The 17,211-nt window shown below is 53.2% G+C and overlaps 1 protein-coding gene across 7 annotated transcripts in view; it reads left to right on the top strand.

Moving 5' to 3' along the window:
- B3GAT1 (beta-1,3-glucuronyltransferase 1) overlaps positions 1–17,060 on the top strand; it is a 35,921-nt gene extending 18,861 nt beyond the window's left edge. The window contains exons 2-7 of one of the 7 annotated variants that reach the window (XR_010723745.1): positions 1,604–2,043; positions 4,761–5,269; positions 8,251–8,547; positions 13,861–13,978; positions 15,120–15,408; positions 16,379–17,060. Coding sequence is in view for 6 of the 7 variants with exons in the window: in XM_066203501.1 (XP_066059598.1) it covers positions 1,857–2,043; positions 4,761–5,269; positions 8,251–8,547; positions 13,861–13,947 (1,080 nt within the window). In the remaining variant the exon portion in view is untranslated. Of the gene's footprint in view, positions 1–1,603; positions 2,044–4,760; positions 5,270–8,250; positions 8,548–13,860; positions 13,979–15,119 lie in introns of all 7 variants that reach the window. The other 6 variants (XM_066203503.1, XM_066203502.1, XM_066203504.1 and 3 more) reach the window with 6 other exon arrangements.
- Positions 17,061–17,211: the final 151 nt, after the last annotated feature.

Raw genomic sequence — 17,211 nt, 5'->3', positions numbered from 1 at the left:
CCAGGTTGTATCCAGCCACTTGAATATTGCTTGATTGCAAGATTCCTTTAGAGGAAAAACCTGTCAGTTCTTGGAGCCTTTTCACTCCAAGCGGGCTCCCTGCTGGGGGCTGGCTGTACAGCCCAGTGGCCGAGGGAAACTCAGATCAATCCAATCTGGGCTAATCAGGGATCTGAACCTGGATTCCTCCACGCCTGCCCCATGCAACTAAGAAGAAGCCAGCTCTGGGAAAATATTTGCACAAGTAGAGCGGCACCAAGAGCTCGAGGGGATTCGAGGAGGGGATGTGGTAACTCCCAGATCCGTGGGAGAGCAGCGCTTTTCCCAGAGCATCGTGCTCCCTCTGCAGTATCCCTGGGCTCTGCCTGCCTGCACTGCAGCCCTTTTAGCAGCCTCTAAAGCGTGTCCCCACATGGGAGCAGCGGCACTAAAGTGCTACCCGTGTTTGCAAACTGCCCGCGGTGCGCGGCAGCCCCGCTAAGTGCTGCGCTTTGCTCGCCGAGGCGCCGGGCTGCAATCCAGTCCGCTTAAATCTTGGATGTGCTCGTGTTGCATCAAACTAAGCCGTTGTGGCACTTTAATATACTCCAGGCACAGCACCTCCGAGAGGGAAGCAACCTGAGCAGGCTGCTGGAAGGCTGAGCTAAAACCGGCTGCGTTGGAGCTGCCTGCAGGATGGGCTGAGCTGAGGGAATACTGATGGGAATGACGCCTTTTCTCAGGGATACCTAAAAACAGAGGGCAGCCAGAATTAAGAGAATAAAAAGCAGTTCTGTTTATTGAAGGGCCTTCAGGTACATTCAGGGCAGACAAAGCCCCCCAGGGGCTGCACCCAAAATGGACAATGGGCACGGCTTTGCACACTTTGATCAGTTTGGTCCATTTGCACATTGGGGGTTCATCTTCCAATTCCAGCTCCAGCTAATGAAGTCATTGACCCCAAGTTTGCTGCCCCCAACTGACTTTTGTTTCCATCTCTGGGGCCTGAGGCAGTGAGGTGTCCTTGACTGCCAGGCCTGGAGAGGAATTGTTGTGTCTGCCCAAACTGGGGAAGCAGCAGCTCACACTGTGTGTGGAGTTTGGAGTTCTGCACTAAAGAACTGCAGGATTACAGAGAGATGGAAAATAGAAAAGCTCAAATCCTGAGGGATCAGGAAAACCACAGGCTCACATTTCTGCGCCCCAGGAGCAGAGGTGCAGCCACCCCAAGAGCTCTGCCTGGCCAAGGGAGAGGATCTGGGGGTCACAGCGTGTGCTGATGTGTCAGTGCTGTGGTTGTGGCAGTCCCTGCTCCTTCCATGGGCTTGCCTGGCTGGAGGGGAAGGCTCAGACTGGTTCCACTGGGAAGGCTCCGTTCTGCTGGTGTGGCTCAGGTTCCTCTGGGATGGCTCAGACACTGCGGCACTGAGCTGCTTTCGCCCGCCTGACAAGAGGGACTTGCTTGACAAGGGGATGCAAAGGGAAGGCAAGGCCCTGGACAGCCAGGAGGCATCTCCCTGGAGGGGTGGGACACTGCTGCTGCTCGCTGCCTCAGCGGGCTTTGTCCTTCTCGAGGAGAACTCCGGTGCTTTCTCTGACTACTGACCTTTGCTCTGTGTTGCAGGTTTCCTTCCACATGAGTCCCTGAGGCTCCTGCTGGCAGCTCCAGCAGCGCCCTGCAGAAGTGCCCTCCTGCTCCTGGGCTCAGCAGCCGAGGCCCCTCCAAACCTGCTTCTGCAATGGGTGGGTTGTAAGCACTGGTAAGACCCACGAGTCGTGTCGCCTTGGCTGCTCTCTCCCTCCTCTCTCGCGCTCTCTCTCTCTCTCTCTCTCTCTCTCTGTCCTTGCTCCTTCCTGCCCATTTATTTCTGTTCTCCATGTGCTCTGCTGTTCTGTCTCTGGGGTTTTCACTGTCAGGTAATGAGGAGCTGTGGGCCCAGTCAGTCTTGGAGATGCCGAAGAGACGAGACATCCTGGCTATCGTGCTGATAGTTCTGCCCTGGACACTGCTAATCACCGTCTGGCACCAGAGCACCATTGCTCCACTGCTTGCAGTGCACAAGGGTGAGAGAAACCAAACCAGCCCATGCCAAGCCCGTGCATCCCCCCTTCGTCCTCATCTCCTCTCTCATTCCATTTCTCCATGGCAGCCATGCTCATCTCAGCTCCCAGACCATGCCCATGCAGGAGCCTCCCCACCTCTGCTGTAGGAACAGCCCGGTGCTCTAGGGGTTCTTCAGAGGCATCAAACTCCACGCCATGGGACGTGCTTGCTGCACTTGGAGTGCTCTTTATGGCCCAAATTCCAGAGTGCTGCTTCTCTTTGTTCCCCCCGAGAGAGGATTCCCTCCCTGCTTGCCTCTGCAGCGCTCTGCACACAAAGTTATTCCAGCAGGAAAGCTGCAAAGGAGAGAGCAGAGAAAACAAAGCTGCCACTCGAGGCAGCTGCTCTGGGAGACGTGAGGCTGAGAGCACTTTTTAAGGAAAGCAGAGAAGCAGCGCTCTTGCACTTGAAAGAGAAGGCAAGAGCCAGACCTCACCTGTCTGGGGGGGTTAAAGTGCTCTGAGATGTTGACTCCACACTGCCTGTCACACACTGCAGTAAATACAGCCCTGGTCCAAGTCACGGGGCTGCAGGAGGTTCTGAGGGAGCCCTGTTGGCCAGAAGCATCCCAGTTTGGTCCTGTTCTTGGCACAGCAGCAATATCTAAGGGTTATGAGGGCTCTTGGGGGCTGGAAGAGGCCATGCTGCCTTCTGCCACTTTCCTTCTTGGTTCTGCCCTTCTGCTGGGGGCAGGCTGGCCTGGGGGAAGAAGGCCAGCTCATTTTCAGAACACTTTCATCCTCTCTGGTCCCTTTTTGTGAGGGATTCTCTCCCCCTTCAGTGTTTGCCCCCATCCTCCATAGCTGCTTATCCCTTTGCTGGACACTCTGATGTGCAGTTTGAGTTGCAGGAAGTTCAGTGTGTCCTGAGCAGTTTTCCCTTCCTCCTGACTGCCACCTCTGAGGCTTTGGGCAGGGAAAAATGACTCTGATCCCTTCTGGAAGGTGGAGAGTGTTTCAGAGGATGAGGGATCTAAAAGAGGACATTAAAGATGAGTGAAAACACGCTGCCTGTCTGTACAGCAGTTCGATCACTGCCCTAAGAGCTGTTTTCTGTGAATGGCCTCTGCAGTCACAGCACAGACACTGCTCCAATGGCTCGGTCAAGAACTCACCAATGACTTTGATGAGACGCTTCTCTGCTTCTCAGAGCCCCCAGTGGAAAGCAGAGACCGACCTGAAAGCTCTTGAGAGGAATCATTTTGTTCTTGTGAAGCGTTTCGGAGATGCTCTGCTCACAGGTGCTGGGAGAGATGCGCACCTGGAGATGCCCAGAACAGCAGCACTGCCCCGTGCCAGGGCTCACAGCTGAGCCTTTGACCTGCAGGGCTTTGCAAACCGTCTCAGGCACAGTCCTGGCTAATTACATTTGTGTCTGTGACCAATGCATCTCGCAGATTTATTTCTGAGTTGATTCCAGCGCCCTCTGCTCTCAGAGAGCTCTGCTGGGTGATGCTGAGGTGCTCTGCAGTACACAGGGCCTGATAGCAACATGCACCCTGTTCCCTCCCCCAAATATCCAGCCCTCCTCTGTCAATGCCATGGGGTACAAAGCCTTCATTTGGTTCAGGTATCAAAGTCTGTGCTGCTGGAAGAATAACGTGACATGAAAAAGCCATGGGTAGTGCCCTGCTGGGTCAGATCTAATGGCTCTCTGCTCCTGTTCTTTCTCATCTCAAGTTCTGGTTAAAAAAAAAAAAAATAATCTATGGCTCAAAGTGTTCTGTGCCCACTGGGGAGGCAGCCTTACATCCTGAGTGGGGGTCCCCCTTCATGTCTGCAGACTGTGGCATTCCTGCTGCTCTGCAGTGGAAAAAGTGGAAGTTGCACCCTGGAAAAGCGGCAGGTGCGTCAACACTGGTTTTCCTTGAGCTGATTGTGAACAATTTGCAGGGATTTTATGTGTTTGGATGAGAGTATCCGATCTTTAGGCTGTTCAATGCTCACACCTGCACCCCTGAGGGGGCTGCTATGTTCAGAGGCTGGAGGGGCCTTTTTGAGGCAGGTGAGTTAGAGGCAGGGGAAAGTCTCTGCAGGAAAAAAACCTCCAATTACAGGCTTTAATTTCCACTCTCCATTTCTGGATTTGAAGTGTGTCTTTCCCCACTTCTCTGTGCCTGTCAGAGAGCAGTGGGGCACTGCAGCGTCCTGCCCAGACCGTGCAGCTGGGGATCTTCACCGGCCTGGTGTTTTCCACCAGTTTTTTCCCTGCCTCCCAGTCCAGGTGCTCCAGTTCCTGAGTGCAGATCTGTGAGTCCTGCCCCACTGAGCGGGGTGCCCAGAGCACTGGAGCTCTCCAGGGGTGATGGATCACCAGTCTACGTGGCTATTGTCTTTATGTAGATCTACTTACTCTACAATCCTGTCTCTTCTGGGTGCTTTCTGAAGCTGCTTGTTGTCAGCACTCAGCCCAATTGTCCTGGGCTCTCAGGCCTTTATTTTTTTTTTTTTTTTCGGTGCTAGTTTTCTAGCAGCAGAATCTTCTTTCCTCACGTGTGTTTGTCCCTGATGCCTTTATTTATCCGTGCCCTCATCTCTGAAAGCCTCCCCCCGAGGCTGTTTCCTCTCCTGGCACCCACGAGGGTGAGGCGCTGGTGGCCGCAGCCCGCCGGCTCAGCCGGGGGGTGCCGGACGCCCGAGTCCATGCGGCTTTCTCTTCTCTCCATGCCCTTGCCCAGATGATGGTGGTGACTCCCAGCGTGATCTCGCTGCAGGCTTGGACTCCAAGGAATACTGCCTGTCGGACCGGGACATTGTGGAGGTGGTGAGGACAGAGTACGTTTACACGCGCCCGCCCCCGTGGTCGGACACGCTGCCCACCATCCACGTGGTCACCCCCACCTACAGCCGGCCGGTGCAGAAGGCAGAGCTGACCAGGCTGGCCAACACCCTCCTGCACGTTCCCAACCTGCACTGGATCCTGGTGGAGGATTCCCAGCGCCGCACGCCGCTCATCACCCGCCTGCTGCGGGACACGGGCCTCAACTACACCCACCTGAACGTGGAGACGCCCCGCAACTACAAACTGCGCGGGGACATGAGGGACCCCCGCATCCCCCGCGGCACCATGCAGAGGAACCTGGCCCTCAGGTGGCTGCGAGAGACCTTTAACAAAAACAACAGCCAGCCCGGGATTGTTTACTTTGCTGATGATGATAACACCTACAGCCTGGAGCTCTTCGAGGAGGTAAGAGCCTGCTGGGGGGATGAATGGGGCTGATTAGCCTGGGGAGGGGGCGAGGGATGCTGTGAGTGAGCTGAGGGGATGCTGGGCATGTCCTCTCCTGAGCTCTTGTCTCAGTCTTGGCTGTAGTCACTGCAGCTGTGCTCGGGTTTTCTCCGGAGCTCTGTTACCCTGTGTGTTTGCAGAGTCAAAGCGTCCCGTGGGAAGCAATGGGAGCCCTGATCTGTCTGTGGCGTGTGATCAGGAGGCAGCTTCCATGGAAAGGGAGCTAATGAGGAGCTGCCTTCCCCTGTGGGGAGCCTTGTTGGGGCTGGAGCATCCCCTGCTGCCCGACGTGCAAAGAAACCTCAGCCATCCTCCTTCCTCACCTCATCCCGGCGATTTCCAGCTGATCTGGTGTCACCCACCTTCCTCCTCCACCACTCGGCTGTCTGTTAATTCCTGTCTGCTTTTATTCGAGGGATCCTTTCCCTCCCTGCCGTTGGCCTTTGCCTGCTCCCATCCCAGGGTTAAATGCCGTGGCTGTCGGGAGGCTGCTCTGCACAGACCCGGCTGAGGCAGCAGCGCCCTGTCAGAGCCGCCCCTGAGCTGTGTCAGCACAGCCGCGGCCTTTCCAGGACACCTTGTTCAGAGATGCTCTCTGGGCTTGTCTCTGCCTTGCTGCACACAAGAGAAGCAGGAGTTTGTCAGAGATTTTGCTTCCCCTCCTGGAAAAGCAGAGCCCTCCCTGCACTGCCTGGGGAGAGATGTCTCTGTGCCAAGAGAAGTGCAGCTTTTCCCCCCGGAGCAATTCCTATTCCAGCACTTGGGCGTGGATGTCTCCCAGGCAGAGGGGCTCAGATCTTCCCCTGGAAGTTTGCGGCTCCAGGGCTGAATTTCAGCATGTCCTGACAATCTGGTTGGGCTTGAGCAGGGGAAGCTTTGCCATGGGCTTTCCCACCTTTGCTCTTTGTTCCAGTCCAGCTGGGGCTCTAAATGAGCTCCTGTCTGCAGGTTTGGGTGATCTTACAGTACCAGGCTCTCACCTGGCTTCCAGCTCAGAAATTCCTCGTTCCCTTGCTCTCTTGAGGCCAAACTCTTGCAGCAAGGGGCAAGAAAGGAGGATTGCTTCCTTCCCCACCAGCTGCCAGTTTTCATACCAGGGGTCTCCTATTTATTTCCTCATGCATGCCTCTTTCCCTTCCCCGATGGCTCTCACTTCAGCTTGCACAGCCACAGGAATACACACGCTTTGAAAGCTGAAAGTGAATTCAGACTGAATTTCTTTCTTCCCCCGTCCCCTTTGAGGCCGGCTCTGGCAGCATCTTGAGACAGACTCCTCACATGAATAAAGCAGAAAGGGTTCCTTCATTCACTCGTGTGCTGTGCTCGTAGAGGCTTCTCCTCTCAGATATGTCTCTGCAGTTAAGGTCACTGAGCCAAGGAAATGTGCTGTGAAATGCAGGAGACACACATTATTGTTCCCTGTGGACAGGGGCTGCCGTTAGCAGCTGTATAATGCAGAAGGGCAAGTGCCAGAGCTCTTCTGCTCTCGTTTGCAGTAATTAGCAGTGATGAGATTAGCTCTGGGAGATCCCTGATCTAAGAGAGCAGAGCTGAGAGCAGAACGGGAGGCTGTGCCTGCCAGGGAGCGGAGCAGGGCAGGGTACTGGGGGTGAGTGGCATTCAAAGCCGCTGCCTTGGCAAGTTCAGGTGGCCAAAGGGGCCCCCGGTGGCTCCGATCCTTTTCTGGTGAGCACAGGGAGCAGAGGCACCCGGCATCATTCCACGGGGCAGGAGCAGTGAGACAGGAATGTCCTGCCTGCTGGGAATGCCTGGAGAGGCTGTGCTTCCCAGCTGTCCCCTAGGCTGACAGCTGCAGTGCCTCGCTCTGGAGATGCCCTTAGCCTGAGATTGCAGCTTAAATACCTCAGTAGAGACCACCTTTCTTCCTAGATGTGCCATTCCTGCACTTCCAGGTGGCCTTGGACAGGGTGCCTCCCTCCTGTGTCTTGGTTTGCCCATGTGGAGCCCAACAGCTGGACAAAAACCCCACTCATAAATCCCAGCTTTGTTTCCAGTGCCGAGTCCAGCTCGGTTCTGTGGCCATTGGTGTCCCAAAGCACTTCACTTCTCCAGCTGTGGGATGGGCAGCCTTTTACAGGTGAGTGCTGAGGTCTGAGCCACAGGGGGCTGCCTGGGGTGGAACTGCTTGGGGGTGGATGTTACAAATGGAGAGCTTGGACAAGTCCCTGCCTCTGCCCAGGCCTCTGGCAGTAGACAGCAGCTTTATTGAGGTGGCCAGCACCCTAAAACCCGCTGTCACTCCCAAGTTCTTAACAATGACCAGTCAGGCCTATTACAACATGAATTGTTTCTTGAACAGACCAAGGAAAACAGCCCTAAGACTTAAACAGATTACTTACTATACAGGAGAAACAAGGAAACACTACTAATAGATAAATAATTCAGTGCACAATGATAATAAGGTACCTATATTACAGCTAGTGAAGAAATAGTATAGATTGGAATCCAGTTTCTGATGGGCCACACGTAGGATCTCAATTTCTGCAAGAGTAACCCCAAAGATGCCTCCGAGCTTTGAGGAGGAGCCCCACACATTTCCAGGGAGCGCGTAGGAGACTGCTGCCTCTGTGAAAATTTGTGTAGCTTTTATAGTTGCGAAAGAAGTGTCTTTTCTGTCAGGAATCCCTAGCTTATCTCTCTACATCTCGCTCTCCATGCGAGATGTTCATTGTCAACTGGCGATCTCGCCTCCCTGGCACCAGAGATCACAGAACCACAGGATCACAGGATCGCAGAATGGACTAGGTTGGAAAAGACCTTTGGGCTCATCTAGTCCAACCTATGAGCTAACACCTCTTCATCAACTAAACCATGGCATCCAGTCTATTTTTAAACACACCCAGGGAGGGTGGGGCTCTCTGTGGACAGTCCAGGGGCCAGCACAGAGGCTCAGCGTGTCCCTGTGTGTGCTCCCCCAGATGCGCAGCACCAGGAAGGTGTCGGTGTGGCCCGTGGCCTTCGTGGGCGGCCTGCGCTACGAGTCGCCCAAGGTGAACGCGGCGGGGAAGGTGTACGGCTGGAAAACCGTCTTCGACCCGCACCGGCCCTTCGCTATCGACATGGCCGGCTTCGCCGTCAACCTGCGCCTCATCCTGCAGCGCCCGCAGGCCTACTTCAAACTGCGCGGCGTCAAGGGCGGCTACCAGGAGAGCAGCCTGCTCCGCGAGCTGGTCACCCTCAGCGACCTCGAGCCCAAGGCCGCCAACTGCACTAAGGTGTGTGCTCGTCCTCGTGGGGGGGATGAGGAGACGGAGAGGGGAGAAAGCCCGGTTTTCCCCAGCCCCGGTTTTCCCCAACCCCGGTTTTCCCCATCCTCAGTTTTCCCCATCATTCCATCGCTTCACAAGAATCACAGAACGTCCTGAATACAAAGGGACTCACAGGGATCATCCAGTCCAACTGCTGCCCCAACAATCCCACCCTGGGCATCCCTGGGAGCGGTGTCCAAATGCTCCTGGAGCTCTTGGGGCTGTGCCCATTCCCTGGGGAGTCTGGCAGTCCCAGCACCCTCTGGGAAAGAACCTTTCCCTGATATCCAACCTAACCCTGCCCTGGCACAGCTCCAGCCATTCCCTGGGTCTTCAACAGAAAGAAAAGGGGATCAGTGAAGAATTTCTTCACTGCCTGTCCATCCCCTGCCCCTCATGAAGGAACTGCAGATGGCTGTGAGCCTCCCCTCAGTCTCCTCTCCTCCAGGCTGCTCCTCTGTGTTTGGAGGGAGCCCACCCCCATTTCATGGGAGCTGGGAATGGGGGATTATGCACTAACATGTGTGGAGGGCACTTAATCTCTTTTGGTTGCAGGCTGCTAGTGGTTGCATAAGCCTTGAAATACAGTCTTCTCTCCCCTGTAATTGTTCTTCTTTCTTACTATACCCCTAAAACATATTCTTTTCAGGGTGGGCTTTCCTGTGGCCTCGCTGATCCCCTGGAGCAGGGAATTCCATGGGTGAAGTGTCAGTTCTTTAATGTGAGTTCCCGAGTGGGGGTTTGAGTGCAGTGACAGGCTGAGGTTTGGCTCTGTGGGCCCCTGTGAGCTGCCACCCAGGAGGAACAGCCACAGCCTTTCCTGGCTGCAGGGAAGGGCTGCTCACACGGCCTCTGCCTTGCTGCCAAGTTGTCTTCTCCCTCCTGACATCTGTGCAGTGTCTGTGCTGTAGGTGCCCACAAAAACCTGGATCTCTCTGCGTCAGAGATAATACAGGAATGTTTTAGTGCCTGGGATATTGCTCTGAGCTCCAGGAAGCTCCGTTTTGGGGGGGATTTTACTGCTGTCACTGACTGAGCAGTGCTGCCTGTACACGTTGCTGGGTCAGGGAGCAGGGCCCCGTGTGCTAAACAACACGGAAACAACACTGATGGTTCTTCTCCTGAAGACTTCCCAGTCTGAGATGAGAGATGAATCTGTCTGCGCTGACAGGGAGCGTGGGAGACACCACGAAACAAAGCTGGTGAGAGTGACAGGCATCAATCACAGCCCATCTGCCACAGAGGGGCTTTGAAGCTTTGTGAGTGCTTCCCTAAATACTGGAGGTGTGGTGGGGGTCCCTCTGAGAGACCCCCTTGTAGTACTCTCACACCTTTGTTATAAACATCAGCCAGTCTGATTTAGAGAGCCTTTATTGCTTAATTACCCCAACAGAATTGTTCTTTCATTGCAGATTAGTTGTTACTGCTAGCAGCTTCAGTGTTGGATTAAGGTCTCCATCCTTTTTGGGATAGGAAAGAAAATGTGACCAATACCCTTTGCCTGATTTCCATGTGCGCTGCTCCAAAGCCATGGAAAAAAAACAGGAATCTGAATGTTCAGCAGCGCTCTCACAAGGAATCCAGGAATAAGGAGGAGGAGCCAAGGGGAAGGAGCAAGTCTGGGTTTTATCTGATACCTGCTGCGCCTCTCTGAATCCACATTTCTGTGGTTATGGCTGTCCGATACCAGGAGAAATAACCCAACCAGCCTCCTAAGAATGAGGAAAGAGATGGGGTTAAAATTAGATCCCTGTTCCTGGGCTCTCTGTGGAAATAAATGTGTTTCCAGTGGGCAGGAGATGGGCAGGCTGCTTTTACACTGTGTACAGAAGATTAAGGCTGTTTACTCCGTGGCCAGTTATTCACTTTGGTCCGTTGTCCCTGCTGCAAATAAATACCTGTTGGAAGGAAACTGGGCTAAAAGGCTGAGGGTGGGAAATGACAGCCCTGGAGGAACACGTGGAGGAAGGAGAGGAAGGAAAATGTTGTTTCCAGGCAGGAGGAAACCAGTGGTGCTGGAGCCAGGGCAGTGACACAGGTCAGGGATGGGGAGGAAGCAGCAGGGATTGCTGCCCAGCATCGGAAGCAGACTGAATTTCTTTTCTTGGCTGGGCTGGGGAGAGCTGACAAGGGTCCTTGTTGTGAGCTGAAAGCTGTATGCTCCTGGCAGGCTCCGAGTGCAGCTTTGCAGGTCGGGCTCTGCCTTTCTGCTTCAGAAAAGCAGCCAGCAGCCTCCATTTCCCTGGAAATCTCCAGTTCTGCTTCTGCTCACCCATTTTACCAGGACAAAATTCTGGGCCAGCAGCAGAGAAGGACCAAAGCCAGCTGAGGTCTGGGGTCCTCTGGCCCCGAGATCAAAGCACAGGCTCCTCTCCGTCTCTCCTGTGCTCCCAGCACTTGTCATGCTTTGCTCCTGTTAAACATAACCACACACCTGCTTCGCAGGGAGATTTACATTAAAAATTATGATGTGCTTAGACAGAGTCATTAAGGAGGGATCAGAGGAATGTGTAAGATAAGCACAGACATCTGTTCTCCAAAAATGCTGCCTTCCCTGTGTGCCCTGCTGGTGCTGGTAAATATTGATCAGAATTCAGCCCACAGAAGCACACTCCTGCAAAAAGCTGAAGTTCAGGTCAAAGATCACATATCCTGCTTATTTTCTTGGGTTTGGGAACTGCCCAAAATGAAGGAGAAAGTAAAGAAAGTTGGTATTAATTGCTGAGGAGAAAGTTATCCCTACTTATGAGGAGGGAAGGATTGGTTTATCCTGGAGCTGTAAGGAAACAGCGCTTTTATTGTCAGGCTGGAGAACGGGGAGCAGAGCTGCCCTTTCAGCCCAATGTCTTTTTTTTCCCCTCCATTCTGTAATTTTCATTTCAAACAAAAATTCCTGAATCCCTCCTGGGAGGGTCTGTGTGCTGGAAACCCTGTGATCCTCTCCTATCCTGCAGGTCCAACTCTTCTGTTTGCTTTTTAATCTCCTGTTGGGAGACAATGACTTGTTCTGTTGTGGAGATGCAGCCTGGTGATCTCCTAGATCTATTTTGAGCCCTGTGACTCCAAATGGCAGGGCTGTAAATGAGTGGAAGGGTTTTGCAGTAAAAACAAAACAAAACAAAACAAAACAAAAACTTTTTAAAAACTTTTTTGCAGTAAAAAATGTTTTTTTTTGTTTTGTTTTGTTTTGTTTTTTTTAAGGGGAGTCCCTCGAGTGATCTGTATGAAATCACTGCTCAGGAAAAGTCAGATATTTGGTCCCCCTCACTGTCTGGTCTCTTGTGAGAGAGCCAAAGCTTCTCTGAGGCATAAAACATGCTGCTTGTTGAAAAAAACAAGCACTGGCAGAAAGGAGAAGTGAATGTTTCTGTACTAAATGGTGATCTACCTCCCACGTTAGAGAGCACAGCATGAAAAACGGTAAAAGCTTCTGTCTCAAGCTGAAAATGGGTCCGTTTTAGGCTGGTTTGATGTGCCTTTTTTGGCATTTGGCTTTAGCAGCGCAGAAGTGGGATCCAGCTGGAGGGGAGCACTGCTGCTGTGTGGTTGTGCCCTCTGCCCTGAGCGTGTGGTCGGAGATGCTGAAGTGTGAGTGAGGTCCTGAGCACGGCAGAGTGCCAGGAGCGCAAAGGGCTCTCACCAGCTCTCTCTGAAGAGCAGAACTGGCTGCGGGATTTCTCCAGCACCTGGTTTATCCTTTCCCCATCACTGCAGAGCCCTGAGAGCCACTCGTGAGCCCTGCTGGGTTCTGCCTTTTCCCGGGCAAGCAGCGCAGTAATTGCAGCAGCGTGGCTGCCGTGGGGGGAGCAGGGCTGGAATCAAGGGTGACTTTGATGGGCGGGCTCTGAAGTGCTTGTGGGGGACGATGAAATGGATTTTTGGACCCACTCCAGCCAGCAGTTGGTCTCCACTGCCTCAGTGTTAGCGGAGATTTAAGCTCCACGCAGGAGGTGACTGCTCACATCAGAGACGAATTTGGTCAAACAAGCTCCTTGGGAAGGTGGGGGAAGGTGCTCTGCTTGAACCAGGAGGGCTTGAAAGGTGCTTTGTTCATCCTTTAGAAGCAGAACGTGGCCTGGTTTTTCAGGAAGGCAGGCGCTGGGTTGGAAGGGCTTTGCAGGATTCGGTGTGCAGGGGATTGTCATGGCAACCAGAGGGAAACCCCACGAGGTGGGAAACCGGCAGGCACAGGTGAGGGGAGCAGGAAACCTGCTCGGAGAGGATAAATCTTGGTTCTAGGGGAGAGCAATGAGTATAATTGAGTATTCTAAGCAGCTTCCAGAACCATCTGAGCACAGCAAGTAGAAACAATTTCCTCTAACAGCCCCCCTGAAATACTCAACCACCTTAGATTTTGCCAGCTCTCCTCCACAGATGTTGATCTCTGCTGCAACTTCGCTGCCAAGACTGAGGGAAGCTTTCAGGAGAAGCTTCAGCTCTGTTTTAAGCAAGTTGGGGAGCGGTTTGAATACCTGGGACAGAACAGGGGATGGCTGTATGGGGCCAGCATTCCAAAGGGAATGGGGAGGGGGCTTTTGGGGGGATCCATAGGGTGATGCTGGGTTATTATGAGAGGGTGTGTGCAGCCCAGAGCTCGCGGGAAGGAGGGAGGATTCTGGAACCAGCTTCTGCCTCTGCAGCTCTGTGGCAGCAGCGAGTCCTTCCCAGCTCAGTGACACTCTCGTGGCTTTTTAGGCTCTGCAAGGGATTTAAAAGTGAAAAGTGATGCCGAGGTTAGGGGGCAGAACGTGCCTGCTCCCCAGTAATGGATTTTCAGGGATGTGCTGAAGAATTCAGGTTCCATTTCCCCCAGCCAAAGGCAGGGGTGGTGACGGGAAGAGCTGGTGCTGCCTCTTCCCTCACAACCTGACCTAAATGTCAGGAATTTGCATTTCCCCTCGGAGCGTTCCCAGGCCGAGGGTGTGAGGTGATAGCCGGGAACTGCGGGGAAGCAGGGCGGTGATTCCCTGGCGGGGAGGGAGCTGCCTTACCCCATTGCAAGGCTGATGAGCCTTCGCAGGGAGCTGCTCCATAACTACATGGAAGGAGCAGGTTAATGTCCCACGACAGCACGCTGTAAACCGGGCAATTTCGGTGCACTCTGCATTTTGCAGAGCAGCAGCTCGGCCTAAATGAAGGTTTATGCAAAGCCCCTCTCAGCGGTGGACGCACCATTAGGCTCCAGGGTGGCTGGTTAAATTGCACTATTGATTTAATGTGCAGGAATATTTGTTAGTGCACTGGAGAGGTGCAGCTAATGACTTCTGCTGGCTTCTTCAGATTTTAGTCTGGCACACAAGGACAGAGAAGCCTGTGCTGGTGAACGAGGGCAAGAAAGGATTCACAGACCCCAATGTGGAAATCTGACTGTGCATGGCTGAACGGAGACCAACACCAGGTAAGGGCACGTGTTTCTAACAGCAGTGAGAAGCCACTCAAGGGCAGGAGAAAGATAAAACCTCTTTAAAATGTGCTTTTTCATTTCCATTTTACACTACCCTGACCTTCCCTTACTGCTAAACTTCTCAAGACCGTTAATTAATCTCTTTTTAAAAGTTAATCTATTTTTAAGACCATTCGTTAATCTCTCTTTTTAAAAGTTAATCTATTTTTAAGACAAAATGCTAAATACCTGCTGAGAGGCTGAGGGGAAGAGAAATGCAGGGAGTAGGAGTTTAGGCAGAAGTTGCACCATTAAGAAAAATCCTTGTGTAAACAAGATTGCCTTATTAACTTTAATGCAGCTAAAGCACAGGGGTGGAGGGTGTGGATTCATCCACCTGCAAACACCTGAGGAAAGCTAAAGCAGTACCAGCAAAAAGATTTCTGGTCAGGCAGAAGCTGTCACTGAGGGAAATATTTCATTTAGACCCACACTGAGGCCGCAGAGAGGCAGTGACGGGTATGGGAAGGTGTGGGTTAAACCCCCTGAGGTGGTTGTTCACCTGAGGAGAGCATGGGGTGTCTTTTCCAGAGGGAAGGAGGAAAGAACACACACACTGATGGCTGACTTGCGTTTGTTCATGCCCTGGGTGCTTCTGCAGTGGGTTTGCAGGAGTGAAGGACGAGCTATTCACTTGTATCTGCACCCAGCCTGTGGAGATGTCCTTCATCATTATGGGCAAAAAAAATAAATGCACAACTCCCTTTCACCGGGGTGTAGAACCAGGCCTGGAGGGAGAGGGGGTTGCTGCTCTTGACTGCTGAGAAGCAAGAGCGGGAAGGAGGTAGATTTGCTCAGCAGTGGTGAATTTTTACCCGCAGTGAGCTCCCTTAAGCCCCGTTCCCCGGGGAAAGCAGGCTGGAGCCCTGCCTGCTGCTCTGTGGCCCTGGCAGGGCAGGAGGAGAGCTGCAGCAGGCTCTCTGTGCCAGGGAGAGGCTTTGCACAGGGGCTGGAGCTCTCCAGCACAGCCCCAGCTGCCCGGGCAGCACAAACCTGGGATCTGATCCCACTGGGACCTGCAGTGGGCCAGGGCTTTGGGATGGCTCGGCAGCCAGGCACAGGGGTGACACCCACGCCGCTCGTGTCTCCGTTGCAGATTTCCTCCTGCACAGCCTGCGAGGTTCCTCTGCACAGCATCCACCCAGGCGGGAGCCAGGACCTCTGCCCGCTCCCACGAGTTTCAGCCTCCTGAAAAACCAAGCAACGCCGCATCCATAAACTGCCCGGACCCCCCGTCCTCCCTCCCGGACTCGGAGCGCCGGCAGACGCTCCGGAGGCGGAGAATAAAGCACAGAAAAACCAGGACTGGCAGCTCCCGGCGCCGAGGCTCCGTCCGGGATGTGGCTGCACCGAGCGGGGGCTGTTTGCCAGCGCCTGGGGCGAGGGTGAGAGCCGCGGCGGTGGCCCGGGACTGGGTCTGCTGGGAAACACGAACCCTGTGGCCGCGTGTGCGACAGCCCGAGCAGCTCTCTGGCCGTGGAGGGGACGGCTGCCTTCCGACATGGCACCTTAGCCCTTAATTTTAAACCTACTTCGATCAGTGTTTGTTACGCTGCACAAGACAGGAAGGGTTTGGGGGAGGGGGAAAAGCAAGGCAGGTTAGAACAAACCCTTTAAGCATCGCTCTTCTCTGATTTCCCTCCCCTTTTCCTGCCGCGGTTTCACACTTCGGGGGGGAGGCACCCTGACATTCCTCGGTGGTCATGGAAGGGTTGGGGATGGAAGGGACTTGAAAGGTCCTCTAGTCCAACCCCCTGCCATGGGCAGGGACACCTGCAGCTGGACCAGGTTGCTCCTGGCCTTGAATATTCCCAGGGATGGGAATCCCCCACCTCTCTGGGCAACCTGTGCCAGTGTGACACCACCCTCACTGTAAAAACAAATGCCCTTATATCTAATATATCCTCCTCAAGTTTAAAACCATCAACCCTTGTCCTATCCCTGCTAAAAGGTTTGTCCCCATCTTTCTTACAAGACCCCAGAGTGGGATGGAGGGACAGGATCAGGGAGCTGCTGATCACCACCAGTTCACCACTGATCCTGGATGGAGCCATGGCTCCAGCATGTGGTTCTCTAAAAACGCTAGAATAACTGCAAGTGGGGTTTAATGAGATGGCTGGGGCCATACACCACAATATTCATCCAGCTCTTGGTCCTGTTTAGCCCTGATTTGGTTCCCATGAGCACCTAGGTGCGGGATTCTCTGAAGGGTGCTCCTATAGAAAGGCAAATTTCCACCCTTAAAAAATAAAACTGCTTCAGACTAGGGACTGGATGCTAAGAGGGGATTTTAGTGCATCTCCCATTTGACTGGAGTGTATCCTTCAGCCCCAGCCCCTTTTTCTGCTACTGCAGAGCTGGTGTGAAAAGCCACCCTGGAGCAGTTCTCAGCCCCCTTCGATGGAGAGAGCAGCACCCTCGGGAAGGGGATCCTGGGCTCAGGGCTCTGTTTATTCAGCATCTGGTGGTGCTGCCACCGTGGGTGACTCTGTGTGAGACTGCCAAACTCGCTGAGGTAAAAACTGAGGTACAACAGGCCCCTTCTCCCCAGCCAAAACCCCTAAATCCCCTCTCCCCTCATAACTTGTCAAACCTTTGATCACCCCCCCCGCCGCTGTCCCAATTCCTTCAAAAATTCAGAAGCACAATTTTACCTTTGAACTGAGGGGGGAAAAAAAATGTAATCCCTGCAATAGACTTGGTTATTTTTAGCCCTAACACATAGAACTATTAAAAAGCTCTGGGTTTGATTGTTGGCTTCACGGTGCAGAAGTCTCCCCTTGGACTAATGACACTGTGTATTTCCTGATATTTCAAAAGGAAAGTAATTTTTTGTAAGTTATTTTCTCCCACTGTATATCAGAACCGTTGGGGAAAAGTCACATTCTTTAGTTCCCAGCCACAGAAGCCTTTACAAAAAAATGTTCCTTTTAGATGCAATGGCTGAAGCACTACTTGGAAAGAAAGTGTTGGATGCTGCTGGCTGCTCTATGGGAACAGGTATTGTTACCTTGGATTAAAACTCTGCACTCGAGTAGATTTATTGTTTTTGTACTGGCCTTCCAAGTTCCCTTCAGTGTGCAAACCCCACAGTGGAAAGAGACGTTTTTCAAGGACACTACCAGGTTTTCATAGCATTGAAATAGTTTCCAGCTGATGTCCTCTCCGAGCTGCATGATTTGGTTCAC

The sequence above is a fragment of the Chamaea fasciata genome, unplaced genomic scaffold (assembly GCF_029207755.1).
Source record: "Chamaea fasciata isolate MVZ Bird 193981 ecotype frontalis unplaced genomic scaffold, bChaFas1.0.hap1 SCAF_24, whole genome shotgun sequence".
NCBI lineage: Eukaryota > Metazoa > Chordata > Aves > Passeriformes > Sylviidae > Chamaea > Chamaea fasciata.
This window is presented reverse-complemented; position numbering and strand designations above follow the sequence as displayed.